The sequence below is a fragment of the Peromyscus leucopus genome, chromosome 9, assembly GCF_004664715.2.
Source record: "Peromyscus leucopus breed LL Stock chromosome 9, UCI_PerLeu_2.1, whole genome shotgun sequence".
Lineage (NCBI taxonomy): Eukaryota > Metazoa > Chordata > Mammalia > Rodentia > Cricetidae > Peromyscus > Peromyscus leucopus.
This window is the reverse complement of record NC_051070.1, coordinates 63706540-63723059: the sequence shown is the minus strand read 5'-3', so window position 1 is coordinate 63723059 and position 16520 is coordinate 63706540. Positions and strand designations below refer to the sequence as shown.

General features: G+C 41.5%; 1 protein-coding gene across 7 annotated transcripts in view; it reads right to left on the bottom strand.

Moving 5' to 3' along the window:
- Positions 1-16520, bottom strand: part of Atp8a2 (ATPase phospholipid transporting 8A2) — a 587084-nt gene that overhangs the window by 159340 nt on the left and 411224 nt on the right. For 6 of the 7 annotated variants that reach the window (XM_037208489.1, XM_037208490.1, XM_037208492.1 and 3 more), the window contains one exon: positions 2301-2375. The exons of the other annotated variant lie outside the window; for it this stretch is intronic. In XM_037208489.1, coding sequence (XP_037064384.1) covers positions 2301-2375 — 75 coding nt within the window. The remainder of the gene's footprint in view (positions 1-2300; positions 2376-16520) is intronic. 7 annotated transcript variants of the gene reach the window in all.

Below are 16520 nucleotides of genomic sequence, written 5' to 3'. Positions count from 1 at the left end.
CAAAGTACTGAAAATCGACTAACCCAAGTAAAGAATAGCTAGGAGTTTTTGGTGCTTTAAAAAAATAACTTTAATTTCAATTTTTTTTTTCATATTCCTCGCCAAGACAATTGCCATGGGAGAAATGTGCTATGATTTGGATATGATCTAAGTGTGTTTTCCAGAGGAGTTCATGGCTGGAGGCTTGGTCTTCAGTGTAGGGTTGCTGGGGTGGTAGGACCTTTAAGAGGCGAAGCCTAGAGCCAGGGGACCTGGTGGGGGGTTCACCAGCGCTGAACAGATATGGCTTCATCTTCCTAGACTGGGACCAGCTAAGCCTGTTTTCTCTATAAAGTAATCAGTCTCAGATACTTTCTCATGATACCCACAAACAAATGAAGATACTTTCATGTTCTCAAAAGGTTTCAAGCTTCTAGTGTGAGGGATTCCAGGACTGCTCGTCTGGTGTAAGTAGAAACACCTTTCTGACCAGCACCCTCAGCACCTCCAGTACCCCAGCACCCTAGCATGCCCAGCACCTCCAGCACACCCTAGCATTTCTATCATGCCCCAGCATCCACTTTAATATCTGTTCTATGGACTCTGGTAACCTAGCGTCATTTGACCTCAGAATTGACTTGTCTGCGACAGAGTCCTTTTCTCTATTGGTTGGTGGGCACTGTGTACACAAGACATATTCCTGACCCTACACATTAAAGTCAAGGTGGTTCTTAACCCTCCACAGGCACTCCCCAGGGGCATCCTTTTAAAAGGATGCATATTTCTGAGGCACTCTCTACTGAGTGACTGAGGGGCTCAGGAATCTGTATTTTTTTTTTTTAAAAAAACAAATCCTTGTTTTTCTTTCTTGTGAGTGGACTATGGGCCTTGTTTTGATCAACACTGTTCTTCAGCCTCCTTCAGCTCAGGCATCCCCTAAAATTTCTTAGGTTTAATTTGAATTTACCAAAGCTAACCAGAGCCAAGAAAATCATCCTGCCCTCACAGTCTGGGCATGAAAACAGGGCTAAACCCTACTCATCCCATAGGGCGACATGCTTCCTAGGCTGTCCCTAACTCAAAAACATAGCCTCCAGGGGATCAGCTTCATGTCTGAGGTAGGTGTGTGGCACGGGTTTCTATGTGGCTTCTCTCGCCATCTCCGCCCTCTCTCATTATCTATTTGTCTAGTCTCTTGTCAGTACACAGAAGCGAGGTCTTTGAGCCATGGTTGTGGGGAAGATGGTTTTAGCCTTAATTGAACCCTTCTCTCTCTACTGCTCACCTCTCTGTGGATCTGCACAAGGAGGTAGTGCTCTTTGCAGCAGGTAATACGGTTAACGAACTGACCGTCACAGCTCAAATCAAAAGCAGAACCCAGCCTTGCCAGTGTCTGAGCCCACACACTTGATCCTTTTCACCTACAAGTCACACAGGCCCAGGTCGCACTGTGGGCTCAGTATTTTATAGCCGACAGGGTAGCTGTCGAGAGAAAAGTGGGCTGGAGGATGTGACTAAACAGCCCCCAATGCACACAGTACCATTCTCCCTCTGTTCCATCTACACCTCCCCGGGGCAGCTACTTCAGAGGTTGAACTCCATGCAAGAAGCTACCATTGGTTCACCAAGCAGTCGAAGAGAGCAACTCAAAAGATGAGCCACTACAGTGACCTACAGCTGGGTCACCATGGCATTTAGTCACACCTGCCCCTTAGTTCTTTCTGCCAGAGAAACAAAAAACAAGAAAACTAGACATTTTAGCTTATAGTTTATACTTATTTTTGGCTTTTGTATTTATCTAATCCACTAAGTAATAAAAAAAACCCAATCCCCTCAAAACAAACAAACAAACAAACAACAAAGATATCACTGAGTGTTCTTATAGGAGCTGGAACTCAGAACTCATAGACATCCTTCCAAGAAAGGCAAAAAGCTCACTAGATCATGTGTCTTTTGTTCATATCTATGTTTAAGAATTCAGAAGTAAAGTTATATGATGGAGTGAGTTTAGAGGCAGGACAGAAATTTTTACTTGAAAATGTTGCAGAGGCATTTAGCAAGGGGGTAAGCCAGGGGCCTATTACCAAGATATATGGGTTAATAATTTCATGGGGCTACTCAAGAATGATCTGCTATGATTGAAACCATGTGTGGAGAGTTTGGGCTTCTGCAGGATGTGTCACGGTGACAAAGGCCCTAAAGACAGATCTGTGCTGCCTGCGAAGGACACAGATGATTGGCTTAGATACACTTCCCAGACATAAACAGTGAAGGAATGCCCTGAAGTTCTGCATGCTATCAGGTAGAAGGGGAATGCTTACCACATTGTACAAGCCGATGCACCAGCGCTCAAATAAAATCTGCCCAGAAAATCCATTAACAAAGGCGAACCAAAGCTGTAAGAGAACAAAGTTCATCAAGTTTTATATCAATATTGACCTAAATGTTTCCACTCACTGGAGAAGGAGCAGGGAATGTGGACCACCAGCTGGACACAGCTGCCTCCTGAGAGAATCTGTGTGCCAGGATTATGGCAATTATCCTTTCAAGGAATATAAATTCCCAATATCATAAATATCAATATCTTAAAGAAAATTTATATTAAGGATGCACCAACTTTGGGAGGTCATATATGCCATATTTACAGGGAAATGAACCGATATCAAATATGTTTTTTGAGTCAACACTTTCTGGTTGACTGAAAGTGTCTGAACTTCATGCATTTTCCCCTATAAAACTGATTTGATAAATGTGATTTTTCTTTGTAGGATTTTATCAAATAGCTAAAGATCATAACTAATTAAAAAACCAAGAAACACTTCTGTTGGCCATATGTGTTTTTAGTTGACAAAATAGACAAAATAATAACTTCCTTGATTGACTGTCTACCACCTCGCCAAAAGTCAACACACAATGTTAAGAAACAAGCACACTTAAATCATCTTTCATGGTAACATGGATGTATTAGTGAATAAAATGCTGGATTATCATTCATGAGCAGCTATGGAGCAGAATGCTGTATACTAGACAGCAGATTAATATCTAAAATATATAAAGCTCTTAAAAAATAAACACTAAATAAACAAACATTTCAATCATTGAATGAGGAAAGGAATTAATTGGACAGATCGTTCTCAGAAGATGATGTAAAATGGCCAGTAAACACATGAGAAAAACAGTCAGCAACCTTAGCCATCAGGGATATGCAAATTAAACTACAATCCACCTCAATCAGAATGACATCATCAAGAAACAAATGGCAACTGTGGTGGTGTGAATAAGACTGCCCCCCAAAGGCTCACAGATTTGAATGCCTGGTTAACACAGAGTGACAATATTTAAAAGGATTTGGAGGTGTGGTGCCATGAAATAATCATTTTGTACACTGTAAAGATTTGTCACTTGGATTGGTTTAATAAAAAGCTGATTGGCTGACAGCCAGGCAGGAAGTATAGGCGGGGCAATCAAACTGAGGATGCTGGGATGAAGAAGGGCAGAATCAGGAGAGTTGCCAGCAGATGCAGAGAAGCAAGATGGGCATGCCGTACTGAGAAAAGGTACCAAGTCATGTGCAGAGAGGGTAGATCAGAAATATGGGTTAATTTAAAGTGTAAGAGTTGGCTAGTAATGAGCCTGAGCTATTGGCCAAGCATTTACAATTATTAAGCTTTTGTCTGGTTATTTGGGCACACTGCTGAGACAAAAAACTCTGCCTACAAATGGCATTCCAACATGGGGCCAGAATTTCCATGTGAAGCCTGACAGAGCTTTGGAAAGGGTTCTAGACACACAGAAACAAAGCAAGAGCAGCTTCCTAGTCTCATGTCTCTCATGCAGTACAGGGACGCTCTTGGCCATTGCCTGCAAGTTTGAACTGTGGCAGGTTCCCATAGTCTTTCACGCCAGCTGCAGTACAGAGAAGCAGCTCCCAGTTTAAAGGCCTGTGATCAGAAAAAGGATAAAGATACATAGTAAAAAAGGATTCAGACCAAAAAAAAAAAAAAAAAAAAAAAAAAAAGCTCTGAAACAGTGTGCTTAAAAATATACATAGGCTTGGGAGAGAAAGAGTATATACAGTCTTAGATTAAAAACATAGTTTTAAAATAATAAAGTCCTTAAAAGGAATAGAATAATAAAAATACAATAAGCCACATAAATATGGAAAATACACAGAGGTCTGGATCCTGTATGTCATTGTGTTGTCTCTAGATTTTTTTTTTTCACTGCTAATGAGCAAATGGTAACTGCTAAGAGACAATTGATTATAAAAGCTGCTAGATTAAACAAACCTATATATTTTAAAAATATCTTTACTTCAAAGTCAGAAGGTATTTTGTTTGGGGGGAGAGGTTGTGCTTTTATTTCCATAGGAAATGAGAAGCTGTAGATTCTATCTGGGTTAAAAAAAATCAGGTTTGATCAGGGACACCCCCTGAAATCCTGACTACAGACATAAAGAAATAAACCTAGGTCTACAAAATATGTGACATATATTCTACCTGTTTAAACATAAAACCAAAAATCATCTTTAATTGACTTGTATATACCACATATTCCATACTTGTAATATAGGTTACCTTTAAAAGTTTATGTATTTTCAGAACAAGAGACCAGATACCAATGAAAATGGATGGCCCAGGCAATCCAATATCCAGAACAGTTTCAAGGCTGCTGCTGAGATGGTCCAGCCTTACAAACTACTCCAGCTAAGACCTAATGATTATACTGATTTTATCAAGGTTCCCCCAAAGATAACAGAGCCTACAAAGAACAGGAAGTAGTCTAGAGAACAACACCCACATTCCCGAAAACTGTGTTATGGATGTTTATTATCATTTAAGGGGGGTTGTCTACAAGCTGTTATTGGTAATGGTCAGGAAAAAAAGCTAAGAAAGGAGATTAGAGTCAATGATTTTGTTCTGAAAAGAAAAAGCAGGGGATATAGAAATGATAGGATAAAAGGGTAGATTACTGAATCTACTTTTAAACCAAAAAAGCAACTACCAGTCTTAAATATTTTACATTGGTATGGATTTTTATATACTGATATAAATTTGATGTTATTTTTGTTATACTGTATATATGTTTCTACTCTTGCTTAACATATTTTTGTATATTGCTACAAATTTAAGGTTATTTTTGTTAGAAGATACTGTACACACATTTCTACTCTTGTTTAATGTATTGTACTTATGCAACTCATTTAACAATGTAATGTAAGTTTATAGTCCTTGAAAGTTATTATTACAAACTATTTAGGATAATAAAGAAATGCAGGTTAGTAGTTAGTCACCTATTACTATCAAACTTACAGTCATGTTAGTTAGGTTTTCAAGGAAATACAGAAATATATTTTAGATAGATAGGTAATCTTCAAACACTTCAAAGACCTACAGAATATGGCATTTAAAATATTTTAATAATTTAGACTTTTCTTGATATGAGACAAGTCTGTTCCTGGCAGTACCATTCTACTTCAAAAGAGGGTGATGTGCATCGAAGAAACTCCACATGGTGTTTGCTTTAATTGTGACAAGATTAGCCATTTGAGCAAGAAACTGCTTTTGCCTTGACTGCTTGACTGTGTGCTGTGCAGACTGGACATGCAGGACCCACAAGAAAGTGACTGTTGAATTTTGCCAAAACAAGGCAGGCCAGTACTTCAAGATTCCTGCTTCACTGAAAAGTCTGCCAGGTACTCTAGGCCTGTAGGCTGAAGATGGATGCCCTAACATTGCAGATGAACTTTAGGTCACTGTCCAGGCAGACGTCTCTGTTGTTAGGTAATATTAATTCCTTCTGGAGTCTTTGATGGAGTTAAAGACTAAGTAATTAGAATTTCATTTTTCCTTATTTAGGATAAAAAGTAAATTAGGTATAAAACTTTAGACTCACCAAGATAAGATAGATAATTGAGTATCTTCTCTAAATTTGTCAAATACAAATGGGCTGGATATTATAGCTGTAATTCTTACTTAATAACTGTTTCATTGTACGTAGTTTTACTATGTTAAGGTTAAAACCTTCCTTTTTAATTAGACAAAAAGAGGAAAATACTGTGGAATAATCCTTTTGTACACTGTGAGGATTTGTCATTCAGATTGGTTTAATAAAAAGCTGATTGGCTGATAGCCAGGCATGAAGTATACGTGGGCCAATCACACTGAGGATGGAGAAGGGCAGAGTCAGAGAGATGCCAGAAGATGCAGAGGGAAGTGTAAAAAATGAGGTAACAAGCCATGAGCCATGTGTAGAGGGTATATAAGAAATATGGATTAATTTAAAGTGTAAGAGTTAGCTAGTAACAAGCCTGAACTATCGGCTAAACATTTGTAATTAATATAAGTGTTTATTTGGGAACTGGCAGGTGGGAAAGAAGTGTCCATCTACAACATGGCCTTGTTGCAGGAAGTGTGTCACTGGGGGCAGGCGTTGAGATTTCAAATGCCCAAGCCAGGCATGGTGTCTCACTCTCCTCCTGCTGCCTGCTGATCCAGGTGTAGAACTCTCAGCTCCTTCTCCAGCACCATGTCTGCCTGCATGCTGCCATGCTTCCTGTCATGACAATAATGGATTAAACCTCAAAACTGTAAGCCAGTCCCATGTAAATGCTTTCTTTTATAAGAGTTGCCATGGTCATGGTGTCTCTTAATAGCAACAGAACACTGACTAAGATAGCAAGCAGTCAATGCTGTTGAGGACCGGTCATCTAGCAGAAAACTCATGACACGCAGAGACTCACTGTGGTGCCACAGGAGTGCTCTCCCAAGAGGAAGCAAAGGCAGCAAGATCTGTAACAGATGAGCAGTGGAGAAGGAACAAAATCCATATGGAAATTGTCCTGAGACAAGGGTGGTGCTTCCTCCCAAAAGGTCTCAGAAAGCAAACAGAACAATGACCAGGGCAACAACAGCCAAAAACTCACATGAGATGGGGGAAATGCACAGAAATGGTCTCTACTGAAGAACCATCCACAGGGTAAATGAAAACTTCAAGACTCTTGGTGAGCCCATAGGATCTAAACAAAAGTGACTTTTCTTTGAAATAGGAGCTGAAATTAAATTTCCCAGACAACAAAGAAGGTAGCAAAGAGGAAAAGGTTGGTGTTAGAGACTAAAGCCACAGAAATGGAAAACAACAACAGAATTGATATTGATAAAAACTAGCTAGAGATCAATAGGGGAGGCTTAAAAAACAAAAACAAAAACAAAAACACACGGGATAGGGGCTGGAGATGGGGCAGTGTTTAAAAGTGATGCTGTTTGTGGTAGTTTGGAGGAAAATAGCCCCCATAGGGAGTGGCACCATTAGGAGGTGTGGTCTTGTTGGAGGAAGTGTGTCACTGTGGGGAAGGACTTTAAGGTCTTTTTTGCTCAAGCTTCCCTTCAGTGTGACTTTCAGTCAACTTCCTGTTGCCTCTGAGTCAAGATGTAGCACTCTCAGCTCCAGCACCACATCTGCCTGAATGCTGCCATGCTCCCTGCCATGAAGACAGTGGATTGAACCTCTGAAACTTTAAGCAGACTACTTCAGTTAAATGTTTTCATTTATGAGTTGCCATGGTCATGGTATTCATTCACAGTGATAAAAACCTAACTAAGATACTGTTCTTGCAAAGGACCTGAGTTTGGTTTCCAGCCTCATGTCAGGCTGCTCAGAACAACCAGTAACTCTAGCTCCAGGGGATTTAATGCCCATTTCTGGCCTCTGTAGGTACCTATATACAAATGGGGACACACACACACACATGCATGTATATACAAACACACATATATAGAACTAATAAAAATAAATCTTTAGAAAAAAAGATGTTATGCAAAGGATAAGAGCCTACATTGATCTTAAGTAAAAACCTTTCAAAGATTACAAAAATAAAGAATAAAAACATTTTTATTACGTTTTATTTAATTTTCAGGTGTGTTATTTTCCCCTAGGGGGGAGCAGGATGCATATCTGGTGACAGAGGACAATCTGATGGGGTTGGATCTCTCCTTCCAGCAGGTGGGTCTCCTGGATGGAACTCAGCAGTTAGGCTTGGCAGTAAGTGCTTTACTGGCTGCACTATCTTTCTGACCCACAAGAATTTTAAAGTATATTAAAATAACAAAAAATTAGACAAGTATTCAAAGATACAATAGAAGAAAAATTTCTAAAACCTCATTGTGCAAATAGGGGATGGATCCTTTGACTTAGGCAAAGAAAACAAGAGATAGAACTGGACCAGTCAACATGCACACATACGCTGACATAGGAGTTAGTGTGTTTATTACTTTTTGACTTCTGGTCTTGGGGCTTTTATAATCTACAGTCACATGCATGATAAGTATATGTACTATAACTGAATTTCTCCCCCAGCCTAAATTTTGAAATGTTATAAAATTAATGCAATATATCCAATGAGAAGATTAACCTGCAAAGGGAAACAGTGAAGCTGGCTCCCCAGTGGGCCATCAGAACAGAGGCAGGTGGCTAAAGTTCAGAAGTATCCGTGAAACAATGTGGCAAGTACCTTAGCAAGCCATGAAAACCAAAGAAAAATCAAACCCTGACAACATAAAGGAAGCAATACCATATGTTTGTTATATTGGTTAAAATTCAGACTGCTCAGCAGATTAAAAAAAAAAGAAAAATCTAAAACATGTATTCTATACAGGAGAAACATTTTTTAAAAGCATGGGGGAAAACACTATTAGAATAAAGTCAAATTCCTAACTCTGTCTCACAAGCCAGCCGAATCAGACCCACCCTGCTACCGCAGGATGGTCTTTCCGTACGCTGTGAATATATGTTGCTACCATTGGTTAATAAAGAAGCTGCTCTGGCCTATGGCAAGCCAGAATAGAGCCAGGTGGGGAACTCCAAGCAGAGGGACAGGAAAAGAAAGCAGAGTCAAAGGAGATGCTGAGTACTGCTGGAGGAGCAAGAAGTATTGGAACACAGGTAAGGCATAAAGTCATCTGGTAAACATTGGTTAATAAAAATAGCTTGAATTAAGTTGTAAGAGCTAGTTAATGGTACGCCCGAGCCGTAGGCCAAACATTTGTAATTAATATAAGCCTCTATGTGTTTACTTGGGACGGAAAGGCTGCAGGACACAGGAAAACTTACGGCTACACCCTGCTTCTCCCCCTTCCCTTCTCTTCCCTTCCTTCTTTCCTCACACTTTTTCCTTTCCTTTCTTTCCCCCTTCTCTCTCTCTCTCTCTCTCTCTCTCTCTCTCTCTCTCTCTCTCTCTCTCTCTCTCTCTCTCAGTATCGAGCAGAGAAGCAGTAAGCAGTAATCCACTGCGCTGTCTGCCTCTTTGCTTTGTAATTGGGCTAGGGATGAACCCAGAGACCAGGTTGCCAGGCCAAGCACTCCACCACGCAGCTGCCTTGGAGTCCCTCAGAAATGTCATTTTTAATTAAACATCCCTCCCAGGGTTATCACTTTCTACCCACCAGGTAGACAAAGACCTAAGGTTGACAAGTTGAAGAACTAGCTTTTCTACTCCTTAGCTAGGACTGCAGAATTACTGACAAGTGTTGGAAGGACTTTCCTTCGTCTTGAGGAGTTCACTTCCAGGAACACATCCTTCATTATTTAAGTCTCAGTTGTGTGGTACTCAACACAAAAATATAAACGTGTTTGCTTTGACATTGTTTGAAAAACTAGAACCTGCATACACTACACGATGGTGGCTGTAGAGGACTCATTTGCTTAATGAAGCACAGTGATCCATCTACAAGAGTCATATAAATCCATGTGCATCAGTTGTCATAAAGAAAGCTCCTAGACACATCATGAAAAGGAAAATCAAGGTGCAAAACAAGGTTGTCTCTTGAAAGCCCTGCACTTTGGAGGCTGAGGCAAGAGGGTCTTGAGCTTGGTGCCAGCCTGGACTACATAGCAAGACTGTCTCAAAACAAACCAAAACAAAAAACAAACTGACATAAAAAACAAACAAAAATCCTTCAAAACAACAACATCCAAACCTAAACCTAAAATCCCTCAAATCCAGCAAAGCTCACATTGAAAGGTCATGACTACAGAAAAGAAGTATAAGCTGACATACACGTGATATCTTGCTGGGATGCATCATAGACCTGAATAGTCATTATCTCTAGATAGTTCTTTCTGGGTAGCAAAGGGGAGACTCACATATGCCTCTACATATGCTGTGAGTCTTTAAAACATCTGTGCTTTATTTACATAGCGGAGGCAGTTTTCAACTACAGACAAGTTGCCAAGGAGGAGACATTTCATGCTGTGTGGAGATCCCCTCCATGGTCACCACCTGAAGGAGGATGCTAACTGTCATGGAATCTGTTGAACCCCCTACACAGCCCAAGAGAGCTGACCTGACCCCCAACTGTCAGTAACACATTATGGGAAAATCCTGGGTACATTAGGCTAATCTGGTGCACAAAGCTGTGACCATGGCTGATTCCTCCCCCCCTCACCCCAGAAACATAAAGAGGGAGACAATTTTCATTTATTCTGAACCTCTGTCACTAAAATTCCCAATTTGGGGTTATTTGGTGAAGACGGATGACAAGATGGTTGCTGATCAAGGATGGTGTCAGCCCCTGGTGCCAACAACACAATGAGAGGATGCTAGTGACCAGTGATTGCTAGACTTGAGCATGACCTCTTCCACGCCAAGCCTGTGAGTGTCTGCACTGCCATCATCTGCAGAATAGAGCCCTTGAACTCAGACTTGAAGCAAGAAACTAAAGATGGCGGAAGGATATTACGGCCCAGTATGAAGGCAATCGAGTCTTAGAATGTATATGCATCAAGTGGAGGAGGCCAGCTAGCTGCCTTAACCTGTGCAGGATGGCCTCCGTATTCCTAAAGGAGGGAGGAAAAGCAAGGGAATCTAGAAGGCCTTTTACACATGCCCCAGTCTAGGAAGAAAGGCTCCTTGCATATCCCACACTGTGATGTTGTTGCTTCCCAAACCACCTGGGCAGATCGCTCTCGTTTCATTAAAAATGTGAAATCTCATACAGCACACCTATGCTTCCATTCCTTCCCGAGACTTGGGATTTTAAAGCAAGATTGTCTCCTCTCCCCTGTCCCAAGCAAAGAGGCAGGGGCGTGGTTTTCTCATTTTACGTGAGTGCTTTCATTTCATTCTTTATAATCTGAAGAACTCAGCTCACTTTTGTTACTCTAATTTAGCATCAGATAATCCTTACCATGGTTTAGTATGAACAAACAGAATATATTACTCCCTAGGAAACAATAGTGAGCAACTTTTAATTAAAAAAAATTTTTTTTTTATCATTTTTGTGTGGGGTCAGCAGTGCATCCACGCCATGACAGTCAGCCATGAGGACAATTTTGTGGAGTGAGTTCTCTCCTTCCACCTGTATGTGGGTTCCAGGGACCAACTGGAGTTGCTCAGGCTTTCGTGTCAAGGACTTTTAGCTGCCGAGTCATCTTGGGAATCAGAAATTTTATACAGAGAAACCAATTATCCCTACAGCAGTGTTTCTAAAACATTAATATGCATGCAGATCACATGGAGAGCTTGTGAAAGAACAGATTCTCATTTAGCTGGTTTGTGGAGGAGCCTGAGACATTTCTAAAACATTCCCGGTTCAGTGCTCATTGGTGTGCAAACAGTGGCTTGTACCAGACAGAATATAATTTTGTCTCCAGAAACTTAAGTCAACCAATGGCACTGGGAAGCAAGGAGAGCACATTGCCTTTGCTTTCCTATTTAGAAGCCATAGCTCAGGGACAGTAAGTTGGAGGGAGGCCTTGCTTATCAGCTGATGACAGGGCTCTGCCCTGTCACCATGGGCCTAGGTTCTCCTGTCATTCTGTTTTGTTATCCTGAATGTGATTTTTTTTATATCTTAAGAAAAATTTTCACTCATTCTACATATCAACCACAGATCCCCCTCCCATCTCTCCTCCTGCTCCCCCTCCAGCTATTCCCCCCAAACCCATCCCCTCCAGCTATCCCCCCCAAACCCATCCCCTCCATCCCCTTCTCCAAAAGGTATGGGCTCCCATGGAGGTCAGCTAAGCCTGGTACATTCGGTTGAGGCAGGACCAAGCCATGGCTCGTTCTTTAGGGGCCAGTGTAGCACCGGAAGTGAATTAAACAACTTCACAAATTGAAGCCTCCACACAGCCATGTATTTCTAAAACAAATCACTGAGGAGTTGTTTTAAAGAGCTCCTACAGACTTTGTATGACCAAGACACCCACATTTGTGGTGATATATTGGGTCCCCCAATATATTGTGTACCCTAGTAAAGCTTATCTGAGGATTAGAGGAAAAAGCCAGCTACTATATTAAACCTAGATGTCAGGCAATGGTAGCACACGCCTTTAATACTAGCATTCAGGAGGCAGGGATTCATCCAGACCTGTGTGAGTTCAAGGCCACAATGGGAACAGAGCCAGGCATGGTGGCACACGCCTTAAATTCCAACATTAGTTGAGTATAAGGGTCTGGAGGACTGTACAGACAGACAGGAAGTGACAGAGCTGAGCAGAAAGAGGAAGTGATGTAGCTGGGAGCGGAGAGAGGAAGTAAGAGGGCAGGGACAGAAAGGCATACAGGCTCCAGGTATACAGGAAGTAGGTCTCTTTGGAGGTAGAGGGTTGGTAAGGTGAGGTTGACTGTAGCTTGTTCTATCCTCTGATCTCTCAGTTTTAACCCCAATATCTGGCTTCGGTTTTTTTTATTATTATTAATAAGACCGTTTAGCAATTCATCTTACATACATTCGTGAAATTTTCTAATATGAAAGAAAAAAAATCTTAAGAGAGTTCTTGTCTCCTCTGAATTGATCTTGGGACAGTGATCTTACCAATCACAGGTACAAAAGACTCTGGGGGTCACGTCAGAGCGGGGACTCGGATCCACCCCCTGGGCTGCCCGCCCCCCTCCCCCAGCTGGGCAGCAGCTGTTCTGACAGCTCAGCTGGCACAGGCCTGTTTCACCACAGTCTGGATGTGTTGGCACTCATTTTTTTTTATCGTTTGCAGGTGCTGCTGGGTTTGGAAGTGTAAACAAACTCATTCTTAACATTTCCATCTGCATTCCATTCACCAGTCATTGGATGATTAGACCTGTTCATTTGATTGGAACTATTTTTTTTTTGGGGGGGGGGTAGAGGAAAATGAAACCTAAAATACACAAAACAAGCCCCTCCCCCGCCCCCAAATGCGTCTTATAATTTCAAAACTCATGAGCTGTTTGTTTCTCTCCCCCGCTGCCCCCCCCTGTAAAAATTCAAACTTGATTTCCTATGGCAAGATTTTCATAGGTAAAGGGAAAAGTAGGAAAATGTACTGTATTTTCAAACATTTATACCAACAGACTTCGTTTTATTTTATTTACTCCTGAGGCAGGTACACGATGGTCTCTGACACACCATAAAATCAGGCTTCCACACCACTTAGTCATATACAAATGTTAATTCATATATAAAATACAGCACCGCCCAATTCCTGAACACTAAGGTCATTTTTGGTGGGCCACTGGCTCTCAGGTTCACAGAGCAAACACCGCCCTCAGGGCAAACAAATGGCCCGTCCCCTCCGCTGGCAGCTCTGGAGGGCGCGTGCTTGTGGCCACTGCGCTTTACTCTTTTGGATTAATGCGAGGAAAGATTCCTCGGCCTGAACTTTCTTATTAACCAGGAATGCTCTTAAATGAACCAAGCCAAAGCCTAGACTGGGCAGCCTCAGACTTGGGTTGGTGGGAGGCCTGCCAAGCACTGCCGCTTGCCAAGCTCCTGGGGTTTGGGTCCTCAAACGTAGGGCTGTTAGGAGCAAACTGACCCAAACTTATTAAATGGCTTTTCCTTCTTGGAGAAAGATCCTTCTTTGCTTTAACTGCTGCCTGACTGCCAAGAGCGCAGTAACCTTGCTGGCTAATTGTACAGGCTCCTGTCTGGAGGAGCGGCCGCCATTGTTCAACCTCGGTGGGTCCTACCTGTCACTGTTCCCAGCTAACAGCCAACGTGTTTCATAGATAATTTTTGGCTTGGGAAAAGGGATGGCTTGTCCTTCTAGGTGCCTGGAAGAGTATGGGAGGGAAAAGTGTCCTACAGAGAATGATGGAATGAATTAGCTGTCTGATTTCTTACTGAAGGGCAACTGCAGCTTGATCTAATGGTTTGCACATCAGGTCTGAGACAATGAACTGAGATTAAAGACATTTGTTTCAATGACAAATTGCTGCTTTATCCTTGCTCCCATTTAACCTGGCCTATGAATTAAAAGCAAAAAACTAAATACATCCTTTGTCTAAAATTCTATTTCTGGAAATTAATGTGCCATCAATAAAAGCACTGACTGCCTTGTTTTACAACTTTGTTGGCCATGGACGGCAAAGGCAAAGAGTAAGGGGCTGCGCTATGGGATGATCCTTCTGAATGCTGAGAATATTTATGACTCTCATTGGCTAATAGTAAAGCTGTTTGACCTATAGCAAGGCAGGATAAAGTTGGGGGGGGGGGACAATCAAACTGAGGGCTGGGATGAAGAAGGGCAGAGCTGGGAGAGATGCAAATGAACAGCCCAAGAAGCAAGATGCCAGAGGCCTGGCAAAGCTACAGGCCATGTGGCAATACACAGATTAATAGAAAGGATTAATTTAAATGTAAGAACCCATTAGCAATAAGCCTGAGCTATGCCCCAGCATTTTGTAATTACAATAAGCCTCCGAGGGATTACTTGGGGGCAGGTGGTTGGGAAAGTAAATGTCTGTTTAGAGGGCTGAGATTCTTTTTAAACAAATTTTTGTTATTGTATATGATCAATCTATTGTTGTGTATGTGTGAGGTCATAGAACAACACTATAGAATCCATTTTCACTTTCTGGTTTATGTGGGTTCAGGCAACTGTTGCCAGTCAACAGACTTACAAACAGAATGCTTTACCCACTGACCCATCTTTTTGGCCCAGACACTAAAATTCTTTAGTAGAGATCATGTGACTTCAGCAGATCTGTGAAATATTAAGCACTTAAAAAATGTGGATAGGGCTGGGTGATGGTGGCCCACGCCTTTAATCCCAGCACTAGGAAGGCAGAGCCAGGCAGATTTCTGTGAGTTCGAGGCCAGCCTGGTTTACAGAACAGGCACCAGGACAGGCACCAAAAACAACACAGAGCAATCCTGTCTTGAAGAACCAAAAAAAAAAAAAAAAAAAAAGTAGATAGGAAATTGAGGGAAAAATCAAAGGTGTAATACAGAGGAAGGGGTATGGGAAACAAGAGCAAGAGAGGTGACAGTCTCTAGAAACTTCCCCCTCCAGTGATCCTTTGTCTCATAAGTTATATGACCGAGAAGCCAAAATGAAACAGAGACTAAAAAAAAAAGTGTGGTAGCCAGGCACAGCCCCATTTTAACTCTTGGGAGAGTTTTCGCTCGTTCAGTCAATACTGGACAGGTAAAAACCGGGAGCAAATGCCATGAACCTATAAAACAAACAATAAAAGGAGAATGGTGTACACAGGATCTAGGTGTTGTGAGAGCGTATAAAGAGAGCGCCAAAGGCTGGCCCCACTGCTCCTGTTGATGGCTGAGCAGAAGCAAAGGCAGATGGGAGGAATACTGTTAGCTATATGAACGACCATTGTCCTCACAGCACACAGATGTTACTTCAACTTTTGAAAATTACACAGAAGAAAAGAACTCAGTCTTCTGGGTACCCCACTACACTCGGCTTTCTCTTAGCCTGCCACACTCTTTAAGCTTTGTTGCATTTTCTGGCTACTCCATCTGGCCAAAGGTTGTATGGGTTTGATTCATGATAGCATCCTTCAGACCTGGTACAGTGCTCGGAGTACAGTAATAAGGGATGCTCACTGAATAGGAATACTTCAAGAGGAAGTTAAGTGAGCACATGATATGTTCATCTTAACTCTTAAAAGTTTTCTGAGAATGAAATCTCAGAATGGATCACTATCTTCATTTTCCAAACAGGAGGAAGCATGATGTTGCTAGGAAGTCCAGGGCCTTGTTATTCCCCCAGTGGATGAGCTCACTGGAACCTCATTGCTACCCTAAGAACTATAATTCCATCTCACAGTGAGGAGATCGGATCATAGAGAAGGGAAGCGCGAGGTCCACACTAAATTGATGCTTAAAGACCACAGCTATTAATGGCGAATCGTGCATATCGTGTAAGTTGTTTTCAAAACATTTACATTAAGGCAATTCAATATCAAATCTATCACTAATTTGCTCCTGATATTTTAAGGCAGTAATATCAACAAAAACACTTTCTAAATGGAAAAATTATTGAGAAAATTTACCCAGATTTTTCTGCAAATGTCAAGTTAAAGATGCAAAGGTTCTTTGGGGTTTGGGAAGTAGGCTACAAAAGTCTTCCTCACCCTTCTAGTTTGAAATTTTTCCCAGTAATATTCTGAGCTAACATATTCCTAACACAGTTGGGACTGACCCAGCAGACAACAAAAAGTAAACTTCAAAAGTGATATTTATTATCCAAATTCCTTGAATAAAAGCATGCAAATGAATGCTCTTGGAACAATAGATATTGTTTAAAGGGACTAGAATCTG